This window comes from Hippocampus comes, unplaced genomic scaffold, assembly GCF_001891065.2.
Source record: "Hippocampus comes isolate QL1 unplaced genomic scaffold, H_comes_QL1_v1.1 scaffold114, whole genome shotgun sequence".
Classification (NCBI taxonomy): domain Eukaryota; kingdom Metazoa; phylum Chordata; class Actinopteri; order Syngnathiformes; family Syngnathidae; genus Hippocampus; species Hippocampus comes.
Genome location: NW_017806197.1, coordinates 568,817 through 595,995, shown reverse-complemented (window position 1 = coordinate 595,995; position 27,179 = coordinate 568,817). Strand labels below are relative to the sequence as shown.

The 27,179-nt window shown below is 42.3% G+C and overlaps 1 protein-coding gene across 1 annotated transcript in view; it reads left to right on the top strand.

The window, feature by feature from the left end:
* gpc5c (glypican 5c) overlaps positions 1–27,179 on the top strand; it is a 111,010-nt gene that overhangs the window by 43,030 nt on the left and 40,801 nt on the right. Inside the window, exons 4-5 of the mRNA XM_019855900.1 lie at positions 8,328–8,491; positions 11,683–11,805. Of these exons, the coding sequence (XP_019711459.1) occupies positions 8,328–8,491; positions 11,683–11,805 (287 nt within the window). The remainder of the gene's footprint in view (positions 1–8,327; positions 8,492–11,682; positions 11,806–27,179) is intronic.

The following is a 27,179-nucleotide window of genomic DNA, read 5'->3' as shown; positions in this document are numbered from 1 at the left end:
ACAATAGTAATGAATTCGATTTACAATTTGGGTAATTACTCATGCGGTTTCTTGGTTTTCAAAATAAATATGGTCTGAGTGCCCATCATCCATCATACCTGACAGAGATTATGGATTGAGATCGAGTGTGTCATCTGTAAAGGTTTGCTCTGAGATGAATCAATATGGAGACCGTGTTGTCTCTAGTTTCTGTCCATCTGAGTAATATATGATGTACTGTACATGTCAACTGCACACTATGCGGGTTGACGTATAGTATGTTTCATGTGGGATCTTTCGAACCCTTGTGCTTGCAGATGTGAGAAAAAAAGCGGTGCAACCAATAAAAATTATGAGCTGAAGTATCATACCAGCCAATCAGTAATTCATTGATGAGATATCAGGAAAAGTCCCATTGACACCAAGAGACAAGTTTGTCAAATGGTGTTCTATGTCAAACCAAACCAAAGACCATTTTTATTTCAACAATAAATTAACCTGTAAATGATTTTTTGGGGGTAATTGATGAATCAGATTTAACCCTTTCGGGGACAGCGGTTACTACAGTGGATAGCTTACCATGTTATCAACTTACAGGGTGCATGAAAGGGTTAAAAAAACCCTCAACACCAACAACAACATTCCATCCATAGCAGACCCAGACATTCTGCCTACAGTCCCCATGTTAGGAATACACCTCTGATCTGCATTCCCCCATCTGAACCGAGGCCAATCGAAATGAACTGAACCGCTTTGTGGAAATATGGATTTTGCAGCCTTTGGACCATGCCGTCCCGCACACCGTGACACATTCTTGCATCTCTCACCATCATTTATTGAAGGCTTCAGCGTTCACTTGGAAGAAGATGGCATCAATGGTCTGGATTAATGACAATTGACCATATAGTTGCGAGCCAAATATTGCATGCCTACCCCTTTTTCTCTTGTTGGTTTTACCACAGCTTCTCATTAGAGCTCATGCGGGACTGATGGTGGCAGCCTGAGCCCTGAAATAATGGAAATAATGGCAAGGAGAAGTCGACTGCAACGTTACGGTTCCCCATGGTTTGACCTGAAGAAACTGCAAACCTTCTGCTTCGTATAAAATGTATTTACTTTGGTTTGCTTTCCCTTTAACTGGCAGTGTTTAATGTACACGATGTAGTGGTGTTTATTTGGTTTGGGCAAACATCACTGAATGGCTGTTGGATCCCCGCGGACGCGATATTTGAGTTGCCGCAGCGGTAGCCGACACCAAATATTCCCCCGGCCAATCCATACTCATCTTTATAAGTTGTATGCGCCATTGGCATTCTGTCTAACCCTCAAGCCGACTGACTGACTCACTTACTTACTCAGCACTCCATTAGCTAATGACAGTGGGTGCAGCCTCCACTCAGGCCGCCTCGCACATCTTTTTTCGCCACTCTTCCTTTTTGAGCGTAATATGCTGACAATATAAAGTAGCCTCCAACACCCACAAAAAAGAAAACCCCACATGTCTTCTTTATGGTTCCTAACCAAGCAATCGCCGCATGATTTAATGCCTGCCGAGCCATTACATTTGGAGCGGAACATAAGGCGGCGGTCCAGAGGACGTTGTTTCTCTCTGTGAAGCATCAATCAAAATGCTGAAATCATTTCATGCTAGAAATCATACACATTTTTGGCAGATGTGCATTTAGCCATAAATTCAACCGATTTGGTTTAAATACATGAGCAATGTTTCATGAAAACATTCTGAAAAACATGCGCCAACACTGAGAGCTACTGTATGTAGTACTAATTTGTGGAGATACAGTATAGCGTTCAACCCTTTTACACCATTTCAGTTTTCCTGTATTTTTTTTTTTTTTTTCTGGGGGACAAAAGCGGGGCCCAGTGACGCGTGACTCCCCCACTATATAAGAACTTGAGCGACTTTGTTCGCACCAGCAAATATCTGGCGCGACTGAAAATTGATTTAAAAATGTTCACTTTACACAGAGATGAAAAACATATTGAATAGATAATTTATTGGTTGCCCATTTATTGGTTAACCCTTTTATGCACCCTGTTACCCGATAACATGATAAGCTGTCCACTGTAGTAACCGCTGTCCCCTAAAGCAGTGGTCCCCAATCCCCGGGCCGTGGACCAGTACCGGTCCGTGAGCCATTTGGTACCGGGCCGCACAGAAAGAATAAATAACTTACATTACTTCCGTTTTATTTATTTGGGAATCTCAAATGTTTTATTTTGAAAAAAATACCGGATTCTCTGTTACATCCGTCTACAACATGTCACTCTTGGCGCAGGTCAAATCAAGCTTTTCGGGCACGTGATAGGTTCCCGCTAAAATGAAACCCAGGAGCTAGCAAAATGAGTAAAAAATAAACGTCTTTGGGAAAGGGAAAAGGCCCAGCCAGGAGACAGAAAAGGAGCCTACCAATTTACAGAAAAAGGCGGCTAGATTTAATGGACCGTATCAGGGGTCTTACTTAAAATACGGATTTATCCCAATGAGAGATTCCCATGCACCAAGCCCAGTCTGCATTACATGCGGCAATGGTGAGTCGTATTTTTCATGCACTTTGTATTTGCCGTGTATCTTATTTTGATGGCCCGTTTAAACGTTACCATAGCGACGAGAGTGTTGCGGCCAGATGGAACGTTTCTCATGTCATGATTTGTGTTTATTATTATGTTTTGAAAATACCACAGTTTTTAGGCAGGTCATATAATAGTATACCGTATATATATATATATATATATATATATCCGACCTTAAAGGCCAGTCCCCGTTTGCATGGAAGAGATCATCCTTATTTGATTTTCCTGATTTGGTATTTGCTTGCTCTTCGTCTTCTTGACAAATCTGACAAGCCTGCCAACGGCCCGACTCTCACCACCATCACTTGATGTGTGACCCCCCCCCCCACCCTCCCAAAAAAAAATCTTATTATGACTGATGGGTTCAACTGGATGCACAAACGGGAAACATTATTTACGAAATGAGCCATCGTTGTTACGTTCTTTCCATAATAGACTGCTACTATCTTGCTAAAAAAAAAAACAACATCAATTTTGAAAACATCTATATTACAATAGTAATGAATTAGATTTACAATTTGGGTAATTACTCATGCGGTTTCTTGGTTTTGAAAATAAATATGGTCTGAGTGCCCATCATCCATCATACCTGACAGAGATTATGGATTGAGATCGAGTGTGTCATCTGTAAAGGTTTGCTCTGAGATGAATCAATATGGAGACCGTGTTGTCTCTAGTTTCTGTCCATCTGAGTAATATATGATGTACTGTACATGTCAACTGCACACTATGTGGGTTGACGTATAGTATGTTTCATGTGGGATCTTTCGAACCCTTGTGCTTGCAGATGTGAGAAAAAAAGCGGTGCAACCAATAAAAATTATGAGCTGAAGTATCATACCAGCCAATCAGTAATTCATTGATGAGATATCAGGAAAAGTCCCATTGACACCAAGAGACAAGTTTGTCAAATGGTGTTCTATGTCAAACCAAACCAAAGACCATTTGGCCAGTGTTAAATTCTCCTAAAACACATTTGTTTTGTCTCACGGTACGTTTGTTTGTTTTGTTGTTCGTCTGAAGTCCAGTTGAAGGAATTTAAGGGAGTTCTCATCTCCACTTTTGCTTGTGTGCTTTTTCAAATGGACTAATTTTGATTAGCGATTATCCTTGTCTTGGGAGCAGCCTGCAATTCTTCTTGCTAGTTCAGCATTCAGTAAGGCAAGAAAAAGCTGTTATTTTAAGCGCAAATGTCAATCACTTGGTGATGATCTTCAGTTTTTTAAACATACGAATTCGATTCTCCGTGTTCGCCCACATGCCCTTCGTAGCCAATCGGCCGCTGACGAGATGTTTCATAATGCTCTAATTATTAGCTGCACATGTCTCCATTTCACTTCTGCATTCTGTGAATTTAGATAAGTTCGGTGTAAAATATCAACGCAAGGCAATCTTTGTAGAGGCATTTCATTTTTTACATATATTGTTACACACTGAGAGAAACTTGGACGACTCAAAGGTACCCTTGTCATCGAAAGACATATTTACGGTTTTTAATCTGAGCAAGTCAGTTCACGAGAAATGTAAAAAGTTCCACTTTTCTTTCACTGCTCAACTTTTGACTTTTTGTTTCCATACAGCCAAGTGCAACACGAGTTAACTGTCAAAAAATAAGGTTTGAATGTTTGATCTTCCCTCGCACTTTCAATCCAAAGTTTATGAAACTGCAATGTGAGGGGGGGGGGGGAACCAAAAAACATTTGGTACAAATTTTTTTGCAAACTGCAACAGCAGCTGCGACTTTCAATCCAAAGTTTATGAAACTGCAATGTGAGAGTGGGGGGAAAAAAAAAAACAAAAAACATTTGGTCCAAATTTTTTTGCAAACTGCAACAGCAGCTGCAGTTTGTACTCTGAAGGATTCTTGTTTCCTTGAGGGAATCCTTCTTTGTGATGGAGTTCCATAGTAGCTAAATTCAACTCCCGAAGCGCTGTGAAGAAGGGATAGTTTGTTTGAACAAAGGTCAGGGGCTGCTCATGTTAGAGGAGCCCGGTATACAACTTTTATTCCCATTCCAACAGATTTGACCATGAACGTTAACTCACAGCTTTATGCACGTTGGTGCGAAAATACTATACTTGATATGTGTCACTTTTCACGACAGAAAACTTCTTAAAAATCACTCATGGCTTGATGCTATGAGCCAGAGTGTGTCCACTATTGGAAAAAGAGCGAGCAGTCGCTTCTTGCTAATCAAGGGCCTAGCCGCCCCATAGTGCGCGTGCGTTGTGCGAGAAGGGGGGTGAGAAAGTTCCCTCATCTTTACTGGGTAATCCCTTGATAAATAAACTAGGAAGGCAAGACCACCATTGCTATCCGTAAACCAATACTCCCCTGGAGGAGGCATGGCCCTGGGCTAGGCTAGCCTATACTCAATCTCTCGCTGAGCTCTTCTTACACACACTTGCCTCAAGATGATACACTTAAGAGATGCAGATACATTGGCACGGTCGTACAAAAAAAAAAAAGCATCAGAACTATATTTAACGTATACTATGTTGATAAGCAAAGCCTTGTCCTGCATGCTACGTGTCCATCTGAGTATGAGCATCGCATTTCCTTGGTCGCCTCCCTCGCTGGCAAGCTGCCTCGCATCAGTCTCGCCCTTCATCAGTCACTGTCCTCAGGCAATCAGACAGGGAATGTTCCATAAAATAGCTGAAATTGTGAAGGTATAACAGGGGCAAACAGGTGGCCCAACACCAGCGCGCCTGCTCAAGATCCAACCATACGGGATTTTCCTTCTCACGCCATCGGCAGGTCAAGAGATAATTGATTTATAGTCGGGTTCTTGTCCTGGTCGTAATTCAAGCTGTCGCTCGATTGGTCCTCAGGATTACGGAGTCACGAGAGACAACTTTAAGGGATCATATCAGTGTTCCTCAAGTTCACCCGGAACAGGGACTTTGTCTATTTTCCCTGCGAGGACGCTGCATTCTGTTTATATTCACATGTTTAGTTAGGCGCGTAAATAATTTGTATTTTGTTTTGCTTTCCCAGACTTTGACTGATCTCTTGCTTCATGAAAAGCAGAGCCTCTCTGCGCTCGCTGTAAAAATAATGCGGGAATGACCTCCTGTTGAGAGTCGCATTTTTCCAGGATGTTTACATTTTTTTGTCTCTAAGAATAGCAAAGTGTCACACTATGACAGGTGAGAAACGATATGGATTAGAGGAAGGACATAAAATATCGCGTTTTGTCTCGTAAATGTAGACAAAACCTCACAAACACTTCGGAGAGGTAAACAGTGTTCCCGAGTCAGTGGACACAAATCCCCAACTGCCTATTTATCAGCCTGTTATGCTAAAGCGTCTTGTATGTCTCAGACTTTTGCCACTTCACTCAGTAACCAAGGACTCCGAAATATTACTGCTAAAGAATTCTCAATGTTTCCGTAACATGGGGCAACCGAGCTATCAAATATTTTATTCTATTTTATTCTCTTATTCTACTGATTTTCCCATCGAATAATCAAGAAACCAGTTCAAATGGATTTAGCAGTATTAAACAATAAAATATACATGTGAGGTGCGGCTGAAATAGTTTTGGGGTTCCCATACTCATGTTCCACACCATACAATCTGTGACTTGGAGTGTGTGTCGCTTTAAAATAAAATCTGGACTAGTGAGCTACATCGGAGTCAACTAATGAGAATGTAGTGTTGGTTGTTGTGAGCTCAGGCTAGCAGATAGCCTGTTAGCCGGCTAACCGTTGGCTTATCTGTATGATCTGTTGGCGTCAGTTGTATAAATTTGTCCATTGTGTGGTTATTTTGTGACATTCAGTTCAATAAAGCAACGGAAAGTGCACTAGTGGCTGTTTCTACCTTAGGCTACATGTGGGGGTGATGCATTACGTTCCGACTAGCGGTGGTACTGTAGGCTATGTTAAAGCAGCTATCACGGGTATACTTGTGTTAATGATAGTCGACGTTTTCTTGTGGCATGTTCGTTAATTCTGTTGCTTAAGTGTGAAATGATTCCAAAGCTTTCTCTGCCTTTTACAGATACTTTACTATTGGCTCACTAACATTGTGCTAGCTTATTTTTACACCCAGTGGTGTGTGAGTCCAGAGTAACATGAGTCCATGTAGAAAAATTATTTTGAAACTTTGAAGGAAAGATTTTGCCTCAACCTTTTTTGTCGTTGTATTATTAGCTTCATGATTATTTTAGCCCTTGTCGTAAATATGATTGCAAAATGCCTGAAATGTTATCACAGGCAAACCATTTAATCACTCGTTGGAATTTGAAACCCCAGTATTTTTCTTCTTACTTTTTACATATTATTTTCAACACTTCTTAAGGCGATATAACTCGCGTTTATGGTTTTATTCCACTAAGATTGATGTTTTTAATGAACTATTTTGGCTCTCATGTCATAAATTGTAATATACCTCCCAGTGAACAAAATATTTCCTACATGTGCCGATTATTTCGAGTCAGTCAAGCAGTGCGACACATGCAAGGAGCGTGAACGCGCAGGTCCCATCGGCTACATTGACTGACAGTTGCTGTGCTCGGATCTTTTCTGGCGGCCACAATACTTTGTGTCTGTATGTACATTTGTGGAATGTTTGCACTCGCATGTGTGGCACTCGCATGTGTGGCTGGGAGCCGTTCCAGCACATGTGAGGGTTTTATGGGTCCGGTGGGGGCTAAGGTTAATGCAATAAAACAACCTTACCCGTGCCCTGTGTCTGCCTAGAGAGAGGATTTGCGACTGAAAGACAAGGAAGAATATAAAGCCACATGAGGAGAGCAAAAGTGAAGACTGAAATGCAAACAGTTCAATGCAGATGCCATAGTTGTGTTTTCATAAGGAGGCATCTGTTGACCCCACTTCTTAAGAATAGATGACCGTGAAGTGAAAACTTAGACGCAAACACCATTAATAAGAATTGGCTAATCGAGCTATTGCGTAAGTGGATGTTTAGAAGCTTTATGACGTTTTAGAAAACACGTGTACACCGTTGCATAACCCAACCCTTAATTTATAAATATGACTAAATATCATAATATTTTACAAATGATGTGATCGTATTCTATCTTATATTAACTGCTTCAAGACTCCACAGTTGCCACACGTAATTCATGGTGGTTATTGAATTGATTCGCATGCGCATACTCAGTTGTGACCCCAATTCGGTACAGTGACTCGAAATAGTCTTTTTAGCATGACCTCACCTAAAACGGATCACCTCTCTGTCAGCATTCACCCACAAGTCACGATAAAGGAGCGTTAGAATCATTACGCTTTCTTTCTGCCTTATCGAGGAGCTTTAAATCATGTTAACTGGGGGGCTTTTAAGACGATGAGATGTCATTGATTTTGGTTTGGAGCAACACGTCCCCTCCATTCTCGTTGACCCTTGATGTCTCCTCCCCGCTCCTGGCTTTGAGAGGCCACTTGAGATCCTTGCCCCCATTGCCAACTGCACACGCGTTCACCCCCATGAGGTCGTGGAATGTTCTACATTTTACTGTCAGCACGTGCAGCGAGTCCTTTCTCGACTGCTTTTCGTTTCTGTTTTTAGACCCGGTGTTGCGCAACATTTGAACTCCTTTGAAAAGGATCAGTCAGTAGCGCGAATTCACCTTAAGAGTCGACTTGCGTGCTCTCAAGTGAGCAGGTGTCAGCTGGTTTATGGAAGTCACCCACCGCAGCTCCGCCACCCCCTGCTGCTCTGTGTTTTTTTTTTTTTTTTTTAGCCTAACAAGTGTGTCTGTGTGTTTTCTCTGTGTTCCCCACAGGTAGACAAGGTGTGTGGCCTGACGACCCGAGCGCCTACCGGCATGCAGCCTACCGGACCGGAGGTCACGACCCCCAGTGGGAGCTCGACAACTCCGCTTCCTTCTGCTGCCCCTTTCAAACCTCTGCCAGAGCAGTGGCTGGGGCAGCTCGCCCATTTGAGGAGGTAACACAAAACAATGATAATGATTTCAACACTGATTCCATCCAGACAAATGTAAAAGTAGAAGGCTGGAGTGATGCCTAATGGATTTAGTATTACAAGTTTAAGGTAATTAAAAAAAAAAAAAGCGTCGATCCCTGATTCAAGATACTTTTCATCAGTAAGCGTCCTCCAACTGTGTGCCATGTCACATGACCTTTTTTTTCTGGTCATGTTCATTTGACCGGAGTGAGCAAAACAATGGCTCTGGCTAATGCTAGTTCTGTTAAACTACGCAAAGCAGACCAGAGGACAGTAGGAAACATGGCAAATCCAACTACTCTGACATTTCAGACCGACCAAGCTCATTTAGACAAGCAGTATGGGAGCATTTTGACTACCCGGTTGAGAACAGAGATGGAAATTGCTTCAGTATTTGTCTAAAGTGCTTCAAGAAACTCCCCCAAGTCACATACGACATGTCAAACATGTAAATTCATCTTTAACTGTTAGTCTCAGCCTTAAATGATTTATTCCCCACAGAAGTTGAAGCGGGGTTTGTCTTTACCGGAACGTCACACGCAATTTCTCATTCCGAGAAGCAAATGTTTGAAAGCGCACAGCCATCTTTTTCATCCTCCACGACGTTACACTCTTGCATGCCCTCCACCTGGCCTTTGAGGCGGCCCTCCCACGGCCGCAGCAGCTGGCACTGCTCTGCCGGGCTATATGGGCAGTGTGGGTAAGCTCAAACTTAACAAACCAACTATTTCCTGTTTACCCAGACAGCCATACCACCGAATCTTAACACCGGCTGGCCTCAATTGAAATAGTACGGCACACACATTCTGTCTGACCTTGTCCCAAACCATGAATCACTGCGCTGATGCCAGCCACACTGACAGGTCTAACCTGGCAATGCCACTATCATTCATGGCAACACACTCCAGAGCTCCTCGTCGGCTGCCAAACCTGACCAGAGCACGTGCGGGAGCTGACCACTTCATAGGCGTTTACCGCGCCGCTGAAAAAGAAAGTAGAGCAACGCTTGTGTTTCATTTCAGTGGGATGAAATAGGAATTCCCAAAGTACAATTGAACAACTGCCCTAACTGAAATCAGACGTCACAGCACAGAATCTGTTTCAAGGTGGTAGTCAATGCGGGGAGAAGGGATGGTCGACGGATGTCATTGTGTTTGCGCATGTGCATGGGTGTCTTTTCCTCCTCACCATGTCGTGTCATGATGTGCTATTGTTTCTGTTTTCTGTCTCTCATTGAACCTTTTACCCCCCCCCCAAATGTGCCCGTTGAAAAAAAGCATGCCGCATTCATGAAACCAGAGTTGTCGTTCAACCTGAACACATACCTCAGGACCCTGTAAAGTGAATTCAGAGATTTTCATTTTTTTTATGTTTGAAGATAATTGCTGAAAACCTGCAAAGACTGAGAACTACGTAGTGGTCAATTTGGGAGACATAAACTTTTTCACCGTTTTTAGCATTTCAGGTTAGCTGGTGTTTATATTTATTTATTTATTTGTTCATTGTTATTATTATTTTTTTTTTTGCCATCGACACACTTTGGCAGCTTCTATTTAAGAACTTGACTGTTTTCATTCACATCAGCGTCTTTATCTGACACACACTGATACATGCAGTTAGCTAGCTAAGGGGTAAACCTTGAAAAGCTTTCTTTTGGACTATCAGATGGCATGACCGCTTTTGAGTGCTTTGTTTTTGACCGTGAGTGTGCGTGTGTACCGTGTACAGAATGGTGGAATAAAGAGGAGGTGGAAATGAAAGTCTGACTTGACAGTCAGCGTGTAGAATTGGCACGTCGGGCTGGCGTGGCCGCTGTAGAGCGCCTTGTTGTCAGTCGTGAGTGCACACGTCACAGAGAGAAAGCGGAAGAGTGAGGTTTGAGAAAAAAAAAAAAGAACACGTCCGATTTGTGTGCAGGGTCTTCACACTGGCTTGCCCATTTTAGAGCGCCTCATTGTCACTGTCTTTAGTTGTCATTGTCATTATTCCAGCCACTTGAGGCACATCTATCTTCACAGTTCGGACATATAATCTGCAGGAATAAAAACACTGGATGACGTCACATCCATTTTTTTCAGGTTGTGGAAGAAGTTTTTGAGCATAGGCGTCGTCTCACCGCATTCAGCGGACATGCCAGCGGCGTTCAAGAGCAGGGACAACGTCTTGATTTTTCACTATTTTGAAGCCTCATTTGAAACACTTTATTTGAATGTTTTCTTTTTTTTTAATCATTCAAATTTTGTACGGTTGTGAATAAAACACTTTTGTGGTGTGTCAAATTTAGGACAGATATTAGAGTTCACTTTACGGGATTATCAAGCGCGAAATGCAGTAATTGTGTTTGGTTAAGAGTGCCTGTGCAGCTTCTTATTCATACAGGTCATATTAATAATTCACAGTAGCTGAATCAAAGTTCTTTTTCAGAATTTAACAAACCATTTGGATTAAAGGCAAAATGTCAACAAGACGTCCACTTGGCCTCAATGCAAACTTTCTTGGGTCGAAAGTTAAAATGGAATGAGCCAGCTCTTTGAGGACGGTCGACCATCCATCTGAGCTCCATTGTCGGGGTCACTTAGCAACCAGTAGAGGGCAAAATGAGGCTTCACTGGCGACAGTTGCTGTGAAATGCACCCCAGCTCGCATAGAGAGTGTTGGGTGGGTGGTGTGGAGCGGGGTGTGGAGGGGGGTCATGTTACTGCCATAAAATTCCCAGCTTTCCATTGACCCTTTTGGAGGAGACGCATCAATAATTGCGGCGAGTCGTCTTTGACGGAGAATTTGAGCCTTTTATCATTCGTCTTCATTGTCCTCGTTGTTTGCTTGAAGGATTGCGCTGAATTTCATGACGTCACTGCAGACAAACAGGTCTTCGAAAAGCATCAGTTATGGAATTGATCTTCTACTGGGTTTCAGTCAACCCTCCCAAAGAAAATAAACGGAAAGTAACGTTAGCTGGATTGAGATGAGCTGAACAAGCGTAGGGAACGATTAGAAATAACTATTAAAAATAAGTGAGGTGAGCTATTTGTAGATATGCGCTAAATTTTGCTTATGCGTCTCCCAAATCATATTTCAGATGCCTTTGATCACTAAAGACACCAAAATGACATGCATCCAGATGGCAGCTGGCATCGCTCAATTGCTCTCGCTCACATTCTGTATCTCCTCAGGGACTTCCTGATGTACCTGCAACGCTACAAGTCTTTCTATTCGGCGCTCCCAGAGATGCTGTGCGAAGGGGAGAACGTGGTGGATGATGCCACATGCTGGAGTGGAGATGAGGTGGTCGAGAGGTAAGATGCCGAAATGACACGCAGAGCAGGAATGCACGCACGGACTGCGGTGTCATAAAATGATCTCTTATTAGTTCCATCAAAAAAATTCCAACTCAATCTGAAATTCGGTCAGTAAAATGCTCCAATACCAAAATACTCACACAGATTCTGGCTGGACAATTTGATGATATGAATGACTCGAAATTATTTGGACCGAATTTGTTTGTCCAGCATTCATGATGAAATTATAATTTCTTCTTCGCTGGACAATTTGATGATATGAATGACTCGAAATTACTTTCTTCTTCTTACTTTTGGCACTGCTACTTTTTTTTTTTTTTTTTTACTAAGGTAAACAAAAGTAGCCCAGTGCCTTTTCCCCATGACCTGCACCGAGTAGTAGTACTTGTCACGTCTCTCAATTGTGAATTCTACTCGATTAAGTTATATTTTGCAGCTCATTGCAATGTGATGTATACTTGGACTGGAGAAAATATGAGGCCTTTATGCCAGCCTCAGTGGCTGTCAAAGTCATCTTCTCTTCTCTTCCGCAAACCAGACTATGTGTGCCAACCGCATATTGAGCAGACCACCCATTCACCAGCGTCCATGACAGTGCGTCAGCACACAAAGTACAGTTGGCAGCCACTGCATCAGTGCCAGCTTCATGATCAGGAACATATGACAGGCCGAATGTCCATTTTGCACCTAAAGCTCGACTTTTTTTCTCCGCCCCTCTACGCAAGCTTCCATTTTTTTTCAATGCGTGTGAGATTACCAACACGTCGACTTTCAACAACAGCGCTAATAGTTCAATGGTGTGTTATCACGCACTCCCCCGGGTTTCGAGCCAGATCTTTTCTTGTGGTGTCGAGTAGTGTTAGGGCGAATAAGAACCCTACTGAGACATTTGGCACCATGCGTAAACTCTCCAGACCGGCTTTGTGGTGAGAAGCTGACGTGAGAGAAAAAGACCAAGAAGAAGATCTGGGCATTAAAAGCATTAGCGTTGTGATGCCCCCTTGTGCCTCGCTGTGCCCCTGATGAGGGCAGCATGGTACAGTGACGGGGGGAGGGAGACTTGGCAGCATAAAGACCCATTGTGGAGGCCCAAGAATGGGCCACGGCCCTGCCATGGGGACCCTCAAAGCCTTTAGGGTGAACAAAAGACCTTCCTATGAGGCTGCATGGGAAAGACTTTACTGCCGCTACAGCTGACTGTCCACACCGTGCTTGGGAAAGTTAGACGAGAGCCTCGGAGAGAGAGGGTTTGAATGACAAATATGAGAAATAGGGAAATACATCATAGATGTATGCTTCGTTGCTTAAAATTGACCTTTTTCGTCTCCAAGGACATGTTGGGCTTTCCCCACAAATACAATAAACCCCCGCACAGTTGCACATCTATCACCACTGGGTTCGTATTCTACTCAACAGCTGGAGGGGGCGTTTCATGCGATTGCACCGTGCTCGTGCAAGCAACGCCAATGCGCACGCTGGCACGCTGTAATACCTCAAAGCACATTAAAGGCAACGGGGATTGACATTCCCTTCCTCTTTATTCCGCCTCTGATGACAGGAGGGGGAGGGACGGCGAGCGGTCATAAACGTCCAAACGCAAAGTGTGTGCTGGCATGAATTCAAAGATCTGGGGAACACACGTGTGAACACTTTGCGCCGTCTGTCCGGAAAGATAAGATCAACCAAAATGACCACACTTGTTTAGATAGGAGTAATGTACGAGTTGATTAGAACCGTTTTCAAAACAACAACAGTGATAACATCAATAGTCATGGAAAAAGCAGCGAGAACTACTGTATCAACGCGACAATAATAGAACACATTTTACACAAGGTCAATAAAGCAACAGCAACAATAACAATAACACTAAAATCATAATGATAACAACATTAAAGTAAAACAATTTATTGACATCTCTCAGGAGATGTGCAATAAATTAGAGGAATTATGAAGCGTGGCACCGTTAATTAAGTGGAGTAGCGGTGTTGTGAAGAAGCTGCCCTCTACAAAGGACACTCAAAACAAACTCAGTCGGTGTATTGCTGTCATTAGTTTTCCGGTGTTTTACGTACAGTAGTTTATTCTGGGCCGCGAAATCAAAGCTACAGCCATGGCAACAAACAGTAAAAATCTAAATGGACCACAAGGCCCTGCCTTCTGGCGCCTAGCGGCCTCACCACACTGCTGCCTTGAAATTACTTAATTAAATGATTTGAACCAGGAAGGAGTCGACACTCAGACTTGATGCGAGTAGCGTCAGAAAACTTGGAAAATCCCCGCCCGGGAATGTTTTTTTTATTGTGTCGCCGGCCAACGAACGCCTGCACGATTGCATTTGTATTTATGCTATTTTAAATGAGAATAAAATACAAGCGATTTATCTGAAAAATTCGTTCTCTTAATACGTCATTTTTGATCAGACGTTTTTCAACGCATGCATACAAGATCCACAATTCTTGCGTAAAAATGACCATTCAAGGACGGCACACAACTGCTGAACAAGAAAACAACATTGCAGTGCATCAACTCATTTTGTACATTTGTTCGCAATAATCAACTCACTCCAAATTGTAATGTTCGTGATTTACAACTTTTGTCCTGCATATCATTCCAAATCCGCTCAAAAATATTTGGCCCACTAACGTAATATAGGGCAGTGTCAGCACAACTAAGACATGTCTGCCATCTGGTGATCACTGGTGATAATACAACTTACTACAGTCGACACCCGCATATTTGCAGTTTAGCACCCACGGATTTGCATATTCACAATTTTTTTTTTCACATTTTGTCCCAAGATTTTCTCCTCAGATGTTTTTCAGTGTTTTATGAGGAGTTTGGGGGATCTGGGAAAAAAAACCCCAATAATAATAATAATAATAATAATAAACTTTTTAAAATGTTTTTTTTTCACCCCATCACTGGTCTAAATGAAGCTCCTCAACGATCTTCAGTACCAAGATACCACAAGATGGTGCCAAGGCAATAATGTGCACAAAAACAATGAACATGGGAGCCTTTCAGCGAACAATAGAGCATAGATTCCAAGTAACATATATCAGCGAAAGCTGAAATGCAAATGTGCGAGGCGTTCACTGTACAGCAAGTGGTCCAATCATTCAAACTGATTTCAGAGGTTACAAGAATGTGTGTGTGGGTGAGTAATGGATGTGTGCGCGCTCCATTGTTATTGAAAAGATGGATGACCGCACAGTCATGGCCATATTTCACAAACTGATTTCAATGTTTGGCTTCATTGTGGACGATGGACCACAGACGGTGTAAGAGCTCCTGAATGCCTTGCATTTTTATACGTTTATGACAATCCATTTGTTTATGATTCTGACATCTGGAATTCATTCCGTCTGTGCGGTGAGAGGTGGGGGAGAGTGTTCCACCAGGCAAAAACCCTGCCCCCCGTTCCCCCCTCGAGTCTCTGCTCTGCTCACTTTTCCCTCATTTGTCCAGTCCAATCAGTCCGTCGGCTAATTGTCCCACCTGCCTCCCTAGCAAAGGGGCTTGCTATGAATGTGTGTTGTCGCAGAAAATGCTCTGTTCAATGCACTGTGATTAGTTGAAACTAGCCTTGAGATCCAAGTTGAAGTTGTTCCGTGACAATGCTTGTAACTCAATACATCTCAAATCATTTTCCCCATTTGAGGTGAATGAAAATGTAATTACATTTTTTTTTCACCGTGTGTCCGCAGGGAGTTGGTTAAAACTGCTCACAAGCTGCTGTAAATTAGTTGATGGTTCATATGTCTGTGACTGCTGTTTTAATAGTCGAATGAAATGTATGTAAAGTTTATAGTGTCCTTTGCATAAATAGTAAAGTTACTAAAAGCAACTTTACAAGTACAACATGTTTGCCTACATTTGGTCCTCCATTGCGCTCACTAAGTGAAGTGTGTTTATTCGTTTCCAGCAGTCTCCAGTGAGAATTTATGACGGACCTTGGAGGTGTTATATGTTTGTAAAGCGTGCCTCCAACTTTCCGGTGTTCTCTTGCAACTTTTAAATGCTGCGTGTCCAGCCTGTGGATGGCCTATGGATGGCTCGATGTAATCTCATTAAAGTGCCACAATAGGCTTAGTGGATGAGGAAGAGCACCCAGCTACCATTTCACTTGCCCCCCCTCCCTTCCCCTCCCGCCTCGCATAACATGGCACTCATTGCAGGAAATGATGAGAAACGGGAAGTGGAACGGAAGTATGCGTGAGGACACGGTGGATGCAAGGGAGGATGGTGAGAGATAATTGATGGATGAGAGATGTGGGTCAGTTGTAGGAGGAAGCTCGAGCCACAGAGGCCTCGCTGTTTGTGTGTGTCATTGTCTTGTGTCTGCTTCCTGTGTGTGGAGGTATAGTTTGACACACTTTAGGGCACATCACGCCACTGAACAAAGGACAAAACCATCAGAAGAACTTATGAGAAGGCCATCGTTTGGTTCCCAGGACCCAAACTTGTCATAAATTGCTGTAACATTGCTTGCCATATACTCTACATACACAAATGACAGTGAACACAACCAATAAAAATGTATGACGTGATTAAAAATGCCCTTAGCCGAGAAATCATGTGCCTGACAATCAACGAAATGAAATAATACTGATGCGCAACCCATTTTGGGTTTGAATAAATTGAACGTGACATCATGCGCACAACGTATGTGGGAGTGGGAATGCAGACATAGCGGCAAGCAGGCCAAATGTTGCTATTTCCACTGCCCTATCGTTAAAGTCAAATTGTCGGAAATATTAGCCCGATCGTGTATTTTGTGGTGTGCGGTGTGTTCACGCATTTACTGGCAGTTGTTTTCAGAGTTCTCCCCATATTGCCAGCCGTTTTAGAGCATTTTGACTGACCCTTCAAGACCCACGGAATATTATTTGTGACAATATAAGCACCAAACCGACCAAATGAAAGCACAGAAGACGAGCTTTTTCCTTTCTTGAGTCATCAGCAGGAAAACATGGGTTGTTTCACCAAAACCACCAGTTTCTGATCATGAAGTGGAGAAAAGAAGCGTTTTGTGAAAAGAAACGTCAAGTAGAACGGTCACTGTCATATATCTCGTATTTATCGGAGAGATAAATCTCATTTACAGCGCTGACAAGTTTATTCACGTGTATGTAAAATGAGGGCAAAAAAAGTCATCGCGTCTTACCCTCTCAAACGGAGCTGTGTCATTTCCAAGTGAATCGTAACCCCCACCGAGTCGATACGAATCGGGGTTGTTGCTCAAATTGAACCGTTTCGCAGAGCGTGTATCGGAAAATGTATTGAATCGTCAATAAGTCTGTCTTTATCTTTTTCACAAAATAACAATTCTTAAACAGGACTGTTCACCAGCCGCTAGTTCTCGACCAACACTTGCACACTTGCACACATTCACACAAAGTGATCATGAAATGAGGGTGATTCGGAGGCACACATTCACACAAAGTGATCATGAAATGAGGGACATTTGGAGGAGAGTCGAGGTTTTTTTTTTTTTTTTTGTCTCAACGTGACAGGCAAAGTGTTGAACTTTACCCCATGTTTGAATCTGCTGCTCAACGGCAGCAACGAGGCAAAGGTTTTCCGTTTGCGCGTCGGTGTGACGGCATGTCGATATCCGTGTGATATTTTGCATCGGGGTGAGAATATGGACAAGGGTGTTGGGGGAGAGTCCCGCATTCCAATTTCAAGTTTAAGACTAACGTATAGGTGGGTTATTGAATGACGGCTACGGAAGGAGCAAGGCAAAGCTAACACAACCTCACGCTGTGCAAACAACCAAAATACAGTAACGCCCTGTGGAGGGTGTTTGTGCGAGTGTGCCTGTGATCTGCGCGATGTGTCTGTGTTGGTAACCTGAAACCGCAGGGAAAACGTTCTTAGGATTCCGCGTGGGTTTGGGTGTCACGGCCCGCTCACTGAAGCCTTCTGGAGTGGTGCTGGGAATGCGGCCTCCGCAAGGAATAGTGACGGATTGAAGGGAAAGTCCCCGCATCGACACAGACGAATGCATCCGTATGCAGTCGATACACAGTGGACGAAATGATGTTTTTAATGTGACGCGAATAATACAGGAAGAGACTGAGCCCCGCTGCAAAGAGCGGGGGGGATAAAAAACGTAATTGACGTCAAATTTAACATTTTCAGAGTTGGCCATATTAGAAGAGGGGTTTATAGATAATAAATGGACTCAAGTTATGCTTTATTGAAAATCCGAGTTATTTTTTCTATATCTGCTTGGTTAGTAATTAGCCCTTTTGTCCACCATTTTCCACTTTATATTTAATACAATGCAAAGAAAGCAACGTAGGCGATTTTTGTCGATTCATCTTAAAACTGTGGGACATGCTTGAGGAAAAATCAAATCGTCAGCATCAGGTGAGGGAAGTCCAAATTCACCGACCGCCTTAGAGTATGTTGACGACGAGTCCAATTTCCAAATGGTTGCTGACTGACAGATAGGCCTGATCATGACACTTTTAAGGGCTGTGGCTGGGATTCTGGCCCAGAAATGTCAATGTCAACGCTACCAGCTGCCAGACTCGCTTTGAATAACTAACCTTTGGCCATATTTTTTTTACTCTGCCTCACTCCTGGCACTGGAGTTTGCAAACTGCAGGATAAAATGTGGACTGTTATTGTGTGTATGTGTAGGGGGTATGTAAAGCTTCTGGTTCCCGATGAAACCCACTAAATGCATTTGACTTGGTGGTCTATGTTTGTATGTACCGTGTATGTCTGGGTTGTGCTCTTTATAGCAGCCAACGGAGACCGACCCTTGACCCCTTCACTCAGCAGCCTCACCATCTGCTGCTATGCATGTACAGTAAATGCCTGTTTGCTTTGTGTTTACCGTCGACGTGTACCGACACGAACACTCGTTCAACACTTTGTTACGTACACCTGGGCAATCCAACAAGATCAAATGCAAGAATTATATTCAAAATGTGATATTTACAAATGATTTTAAGTGGTATCAATTTGTAGAATTTAATGTGGTTGTAGCTTGTGGTCATTTTCATAAAACGTACATATTTATCTTTGCTAAATTCTCTCACGGTCTTTCTTGGTCAACAGCAGTTTTTCGAGGTACGAACTGTCGTTTGACCAATTTTGTGCTTTGACTTAAGAGCAAAAGCTTGAAATACAAGTATTTAGCAGATAGGAAACAAATCTTTGAAAAAAAAAAGACTTCGAGATGTTTATTGCTACTACCATTTGAAGTTTCGTGTCAAAGTAAACTTCAAATAGAGAATTACATGTTGTGTATTTAAAACAACCACAGAACTTTGCTTGAAAGACCACTAGCTTCATGCTAACACATCATGTAAATAGTCTGAGACAGTTAAGGCATAGCATCTGTGATGCGGTGTTATAATCTTTTAAGCAGTGGATACTTGAGCACAAATGGTGGTGCAACACATGTAGACACATCGTACAATAATCACAGGCATATATTCTGACTAGTATGTACTTTAAATTTGCATCTTGATGTTTTATTGCCCCTGAATTGAATTAAAAAAAAAAGTGGCCACATTTTTTAAATTGCTCTCAATTCAAATTTAATTTTGTTGTTATTATTATTATGTCAAGTATTAGATTGTATGTTGTTTTCTTTCTCAAAAAACACCTTCAATATTTGTTAGATTTATTTTTTTTGTTTGTTTTGAGTCGCAAGCATGGTCACGAAGAAATTCAAGTCATATCTCAAGGCACCGATGTAATATTAAGCTCTTAGTATCATTCATTTCAGGAATTTTGGCATGACTAACATGCAAGTCAAAACGAGGATTATTATTGTTGAAAGGCCATTTTTTTTTTTTATCATCCATACCACTCCCGTAATGGATCGCATTGCATTTGGCAGGTGTCCCGAATAAAGTATCTGTAGAGCGTACACTCAGCTGTCATGCGAATAAATTACCAGATTTTATGTAGAAACGCTACATCGAGTAGTAGGTACTGCAAAATGTAATCCTCCATGTTGACTGCATGTCAACTGGGAGCGGTAGATCACACCGTGGTTTGAGTCAGACAGACAGACAGACAGACAGACAGTCAGACAAACAGGTGGTGGGAGCACACCAGAGGATCATGGTATCCCCCCACTCACCCACCTGTCTATACTCGAGGGCATAGTTGACTGTCCTGGCTCTGCCCCTGCCTATCCTTGTCTGCCTTCCATACAGCAACTGCCCTGCTCCGTCCACGCCCACACCCAAAACCTGAGCTGGACACGCCCTTGTCTGTATGTCCACAGAGAACCAGAAGCTCAAGAATGTATTCAATACATTAGTTAAAGAAAGAAATATGACACCAAATGCCAGTAAACCCGATGGCGCTCTAATATTCTATTTAGCTATCTTTTAAACTGGACACGGACCATGGGGATTTATTGCTCTCAGTATGGTCAAACTACAGTCCGCAACAATGAACATATGAAATGAATAAATACTTTTTTATTCGTGGCAGTCAGAATGGAACATTGTTCTTTCTGTTCAGGCCGATATAGTGCCTGTGTGGGATATCATTAGCGTGTACAAGTGGGCCGAATGATGGGGCCGGTCGTCATGCTGCAGGTGCATGATATCATATTCGGTCATAGCTCCTCTCGTGGCTCTGTGTGGAGAGTAATGCCGCCCCCTCGTGGCTAATCTCTCTCATTGAACATTGCATCGTGGATTCGAAATAACTGAAACCCATACTTAAATTCTTCCTGATTGGTTTTATCAATGGTAAAAATATAGAGCTGTTTGACCAGTTTATAGTCTATTGCAACCGTTTTTGCCTATATATCTTGAAAATGGTGTGAGGGAATGTGCAAAATATATTTGCAATGGTATTTATATGCAGGTGAATTTATGTAAATGTCATGTCAGCTCTTTGTTCGGCATTAGGGGAAACCTCTCTCACGCATCAACATGAAACAATGCGTCTTTTCGCAATATGGGTTCCAATATGGCTGTTCTTTTTCTAATTAAAAAAATATAATGCGAAAGAAACCCTGAAGCCAAAAAAATTGAAGCGCTGTGTATTCACTGAATATTCGGATATCTGTATAATACTGCTCAGGGGTGGCCACGGTGCAATTATACAATTATGATATGTTTGTTTGTTTGCTTGTTTTTTAAATAGAGTCTGAAATCACGGAATGCTATTTTTCTCTGAGTTTCTGTTTGTTTGTCTGGAAGAAGTTGAGATTTTACACTTCAAGCCAATCAAACGCTTTGGGATGAACTCGAACTGAAATTGTGCCCACACTTTTCTTTACTTTTGGACAAAAGAAATCCCACTGTCAAACATTTGTGAAGAAATTCTTTCTAGAGGACTGCAAACCATAAATGACTGATGCTTTGTAAAGTTCAGGTGCACCAATATATATATATTTTTTTTGCCTTGATAGTGTAAAGGAATCAGACACATTTGGAGAATGAACCAAGCTTCTGATGATTTTGGCAATCTGAGTTCAGTGCATCATCCATCCATTTGCAATAGTGCTCGTCCTCATTGGGGTTGTGAACCTTAAAACTGGAAGCAAACCACTAAAACAACATGCTGCCACCAGCGAACTCGTCACTTGAGAATCTCAGGGGCAATGCAACATATTGGCCACAAGGGTGCAGTGTGGGAATTTATACCAATAATCTAAACTTGACTTTCAACATCAACCTACTGTACTGTGAGGCTAAATAAATGCATTTTGGTTCTAATGCCCTTCCATTAAAGAATGCATGGCAGACACTGTACTGTACTGTGTCTAGCTCTGTATTGTGTCACATAACCTTTAATGGCAGTATCTGCTTACTAAGATGAGACAAGGAGAAAATGTTTGATTGAGTCTGTGATTCAGACGTGGGCGACATCACTTTCTCGCCAAGTGTGAGTCATTTAAACCAAATGAATGCAGCTCTCAGCGGCCGCCGTAATTGTTTGATAAATCGATCTGTGTTCATTAGCCTGGAGGAGCAAGGAGTTCACACACGGCTGACTGGTTGCGATGGCAAGTAATGGCCGCCTGATGAGCCGCACTCGATATTGGAGACACAGCTCGGCCTGTGGGATCATTACAAACGGATGGATGGAAAGTCCTAACATCAAACACCTCTGGGGTACATGCTATCTCGGTGTGTGATTACGGCTAAGTGCACTTTGTCGCCATGATAAGTGAATCATTATTAGTCATCGATCTCACTCACCTCACGGCGCTCCTTTTTGCTCCCCAGGGTTGGTTCAGTTTGCTTAGTGAGCATACCTCGACAGGATGGGACTTGGGCTCACCTGACAAGACAAATTACTTGTAAAGGTGGTCAAAAAAACGTTTGTTTTTACACCACAAACATAGTCTCGCTGAACTTTTACTTGTCGAAATGAGGCCAAACATTTTGCGCTTTATTACAAACTATAATTACATACAAATTCAATTCATAATTGCTGAAGGTGTAATCAAAAGACTGCATTGCCTTCACTGTTCAAACAAGAAATACTTTGTACGTAAATAGGATCACACAATAAAATAGCAATTGTCTCTCACTCAACCTTATTTATAGAGCACTTAACAACAACCATATAAGGACCACTGGGATCAAACACCCTCGCTTCTGTTTTCTTTTAATTGAAATTCAGTGCCATCCGGGCCTTGATTTGAACAAAAGTGGCCTTCACGCCAAAGCGTCCTTTATGCTCAGCGGGATATAGATCTGACAGTCATGTGCATAGCAGTGGAATGAAATACCATATTTCTTCCAGATGGATTCCAAGGGCAGCAAATACAACGAAAACAGCAGGGTCCCCAAAAGTGAACCCTGCTGAACACCCACCATACGACAGTGGGACCGAGCGTGACTCGAAGCAACCAAGGTGAAACCAAAACTTCTGCAGCATAGTAATTCATCATAATTAGCCTCCTCATAGTTGAAATCTGAATCTGGAGCATTATGAGTCTACACAGCAGGATTTTCGGGAGATTTGCCTGTTTGAAAGATGTGATCAGAGCCTGGGCCCAATTCACTTCAATAATGTGTACATTTATTGGATCACATTAACAACCTCGTAAAGGAAGCACTGATGATAAGATGAAATTAGACCCATTAAATCAATAGCACCTTCAACCATACTGCGCTGTAGCTGTAACCGCACATTGCTTGGCCTTGGGTAAAATGGCCTCTTTAAAACCGGCAAAGCACGAAAGAGATTAACATTGCCGTCTGTAATTTCATCCCATCCACACGTCCACAAGCAGCCGTAAATCTCTGGTCAGATTCATGTTGCTCTGTGCAGGTGTCTTCCCTCAGGTAATATCGAGGACAAAGCAAAACAAAAAGCTTCATTGATGTTAAGATCCAGCACACAAATGTCTGATCTTGGGAAAATTGCATAATCCTTCAGTTAGTGTAACTAGAGCCAAAAATAACCTTTTGGTCGTCTTCTTTAATGATTTCTGATCACTGAAAGGCCGAACTCAAGGTCAGGGGGCAGGTGGTTACTTGGCGGGAAAGCCAAAATGCCTCAACTGCAATGCATTTTTTTCCCGCCTGAGATATAAAATACAATTTTGTGCATGTACGTCTGCAAGTATTCTTCTAGAGCAGTGGTTCTTAATCTTGTTGGAGGTACCAAACCCAACCAGTTCATATGCACGTTCATTGAACGCTTCATTAGTGAAAAATGAAAATATGATTTTTTTTTTTTTTTTTTTACAAATTCAAGACATTAGAAAAACATATTTATCAAAAACAGAAAAAAGTTCATCAAATTACATGGCATAAGTATAGTTTTTTAAAATTGTATGACGTACTATCACGACAGTCACACGGTGACTGCTGAGCGAACTAAATTTCCCGCAGCACTGATTGGACAAGCAATGTCATGTGATCATCTGCAGGCAGCGATGGCCAAGCGGTCGTGTCATAACTAATTGACATCTTGAGTCGGGTGTGTCTTAACCTCCACGGCAGAGGCTCCGTCGAACCCCTGAGACCGATTCACCGAACCCCTCGGGTGCGATCGAACCCGGGTTAAGAACCGCTGTTCTCGAGAGCTCTTCAAGGGCGCGGAGCTGCTGCACAAGCTCAGATCGAGCCACAAATTAATATTCAGTGGAAATGTTTGACATTAACTATCGATGAACTCAAAGATAAATAATCATCAAGGCAAAATGAGTTTTAATAGTTCCACTTAAGATGACGATGAGTCACGCAGTGCCTCGCCCCCCCCCCCCCAAAAAAAGAGAGAGACACAGCCATCAGTGCAAGATCATCAAAACAATTTCCAATTGGCAATTTCCAATTGGCTTCAAACACAGGATATGTGAGAACGTGAGCTTCAGCGGCTGAGTTGTTGATCACGTTTGCAGTTGCCAACAGAACCTCTGTGCCTTTGCCGCTCTCTGGTTCTGACCCCGCTCAAGTCTGCCTTCCTCTCTGACTCATCACTCAACATAACAACTTTGCCAGGGCTGCGGAGGGCTGTGACAGAGGGGCCGCCGCTAGGCTGCCAGCCAGCTCCACAAAAATCACACGGCTCCCTCGACTCGGCTCCTAAAGTGAAGAACAGAGAGAATATTTGAAGACTCGTTCCAACCGAGTCGACGTGATATTTCCAAGTATCCATTGGGTCAGTGCCTCACTTGGGTGTGCGAATGGACATATGCGGACAGTTCCAAATTCCTCCACTAACAGCTCCAAAAGAAAAAAAAAAAAAATCCCCTCAAGGAAGGAAAAACTGAAGCCAAAACGTCATGATTCGTCATCAACCTAAAAGTCAAAATTTGATTGCATCAAGAAAAGTACAGGCGAACATCTGGCGACTGTTTGGCAACCGTTTCAACATTTGCAGCCTTGAAGGAACCCTTGAAGTGAACATTCGCTAACTTCGGAAACACTCGCGGTTGTTCGTAGCTAATTGGGATAGCGGCGTTAAGGGGACGAACACGGCCAAACCCATGCTGTTCATTAGCATTAAGCTACGCAGGCTTTCCTCAGGCAAACATTCAAGCATGTGGTTGTTTTAAACACACAATATGTAATCCTCTTAGTTTTAGGTTTAGTTTGGCAGGATACTTTAGCTGGAAGTGGCATTCAACAGTTTGAAGCCACTTTTTTGCTGATTTTCTTTTTTTTTACTGTCTGCTAGAGAGCTATATTCTTAGCTCCAACCAAACACAGTCCTTTTCGGCATTTCGTGTTTTTTTTTTGTGTCAGCTAGTCACTTGATACATTCTTAGTGGCACCACATTAAAATGAACCAGAAATTGAATAAAACATGGGGGTGTCTTTGTTTTTTTTTTTTTTTTTTCTCATGACTGTGTCTTTCATGCGACACAGAGTCATGCTTAAATTTTGTCAGATTTTCCACACTTTGTTTTTACAAACTTTCCCTACTCGGTTCAGCAACTGTGCTCTAATCCCACTTTTCTTCATGCCAAACCCAGATGACGGCTGGGGGGAATACACTGTGGTTGTCCATCGGCGTGCATTTCCAGTTTAGAAATGCTGTTGATATTTTTTACTTCTGAAAAGAAAAGTAAAATTTCGAGCAGAGGTGGGCAAAGTATGGCCACTCTTTTATTTCATTCCATGAAAGAAAAACATAAATTATTAAAGTTATTATTAAAGTTGTTATATTGTATACAAGATAGCTTACATGCATTTTTGAAACTTTTTTTTTGTTTTGATTCAATCATTGATTAGTTAGAGCATGGTGTCAAACTCAAGGCCTGGGGGCCAGATTTGTAAAGTAAAATTTCGAGCAGAGGTGGGCAAAGTATGGCCACTCTTTTATTTCATTCCATGAAAGAAAAACATAAATTATTAAAGTTATTATTAAAGTTGTTATATTGTATACAAGATAGCTTACATGCATTTTTGAAACTTTTTTTTTGTTTTGATTCAATCATTGATTAGTTAGAGCATGGTGTCAAACTCAAGGCCTGGGGGCCAGATTTGTCCCGCCACATCATTTTATGCGGCCCGCGAAAGCAAATCAAACGTGTCAACTTCTACGATGATTGTTAAAATCTGGACAGAAAGTTCAACTTCTCACATGTAATAAATGAGATGTTGTTCACCTTTTCTTGTTGCCAAAACCCTCATTACAGTCGTTGACTTCTTGATATGGTTTCACAGTCATAACGGCCCTCCAAGGGAAACGGTCACTACACTGTGGCCCGCGACAAAAATGAGTTTGACACCCCTGAGTTAGAGTGTAATTGTTTTATAAAGCAAATATGGACCTTGATCACATAAGTTTCATTTCGTCTCAGAAACCTTGCCATTCACATTTGAATCACGTGTGTTAGAGGAGGGGAACACACAAAACACTCAGAATAGTGGCCCTCGAGGACTTGGATTTGGACAACTGTGCGCTAACTAATTAGCGCGAGTGCGGGGGGTGAGAAAGAAACATGGCAGAGACAGAAAAGTGCATGATTTGAGCCTGCCTCCCCTGCAACTTGCCCTTGCGATGTTCCGGCTGCCTCTGCCTCCGCTCTTTATGATCTTTGTATTTCTATGCTAATAAAATGGCCGAAGGGGCAAGAAAGTGCATGTAGCTAGCTAGCTGTTTTTTGAAACAACAACATATTTTACCACCGCTTAAATATGGATGCGACTTGTGTATCATAAGTCAGGTAACAATGCTCTTATGGTCAGAGGGTCTCAATGTTCTGTGCATATAAAATACTGTAAAAATATCAGTACAGAGCGTTGAGTAGTAGAACATTTGAGTGTGTTTGCGCGCTCATGTTTACAGTGCCGGGGACGCAGCGCGCACACAGACAAATCATGCTGATTAAATGTTTGCAAAGTGGAACAAGTGATAGCTCACATGTTGAGTGTTAGCTCACGTAATGGCTCCGAAGACGTCAGGAGTGTGAGAACACTCTGGCCTTTCGAAACAAAACCTCCTGTTCCGAAATATCTCAAAGTCACTGTCCAAACACTGCTCGTCAAAAGTTAGCCGGCCGCAAGCTATGCCGCTTGCACTCATGCATTTCTCCTTATTTGTGGGATTCCGTCTGATGCTACAAGCCTATAAAATACTGTATGCGCATACATTTGCAATTCTGTTTTTCACATGTCAAACCACTTCACTTATCTGTAAATAACCTTGAATATTTACCATAGCCCACAGCAAGGGGGAGGCGGGGGGGAGTCGGCATACATTTTATTAATCAAAAAAAGCAATTTTTTTCTCTTCCCCAGCAGCAGGTCTTCCTCACAGCAAAAATTATGGGAATAAAAAAAAAAATAAACAAACACCAGTACCCCGTCATGCCGTTGAAAGGAAGACATATTAACTTCCTGCCGCGTTTGAATCATTCCGAGTCATTTTCGAGAAGGACAACATGTGCAAAAGTCTAATTAGTTTCAAGA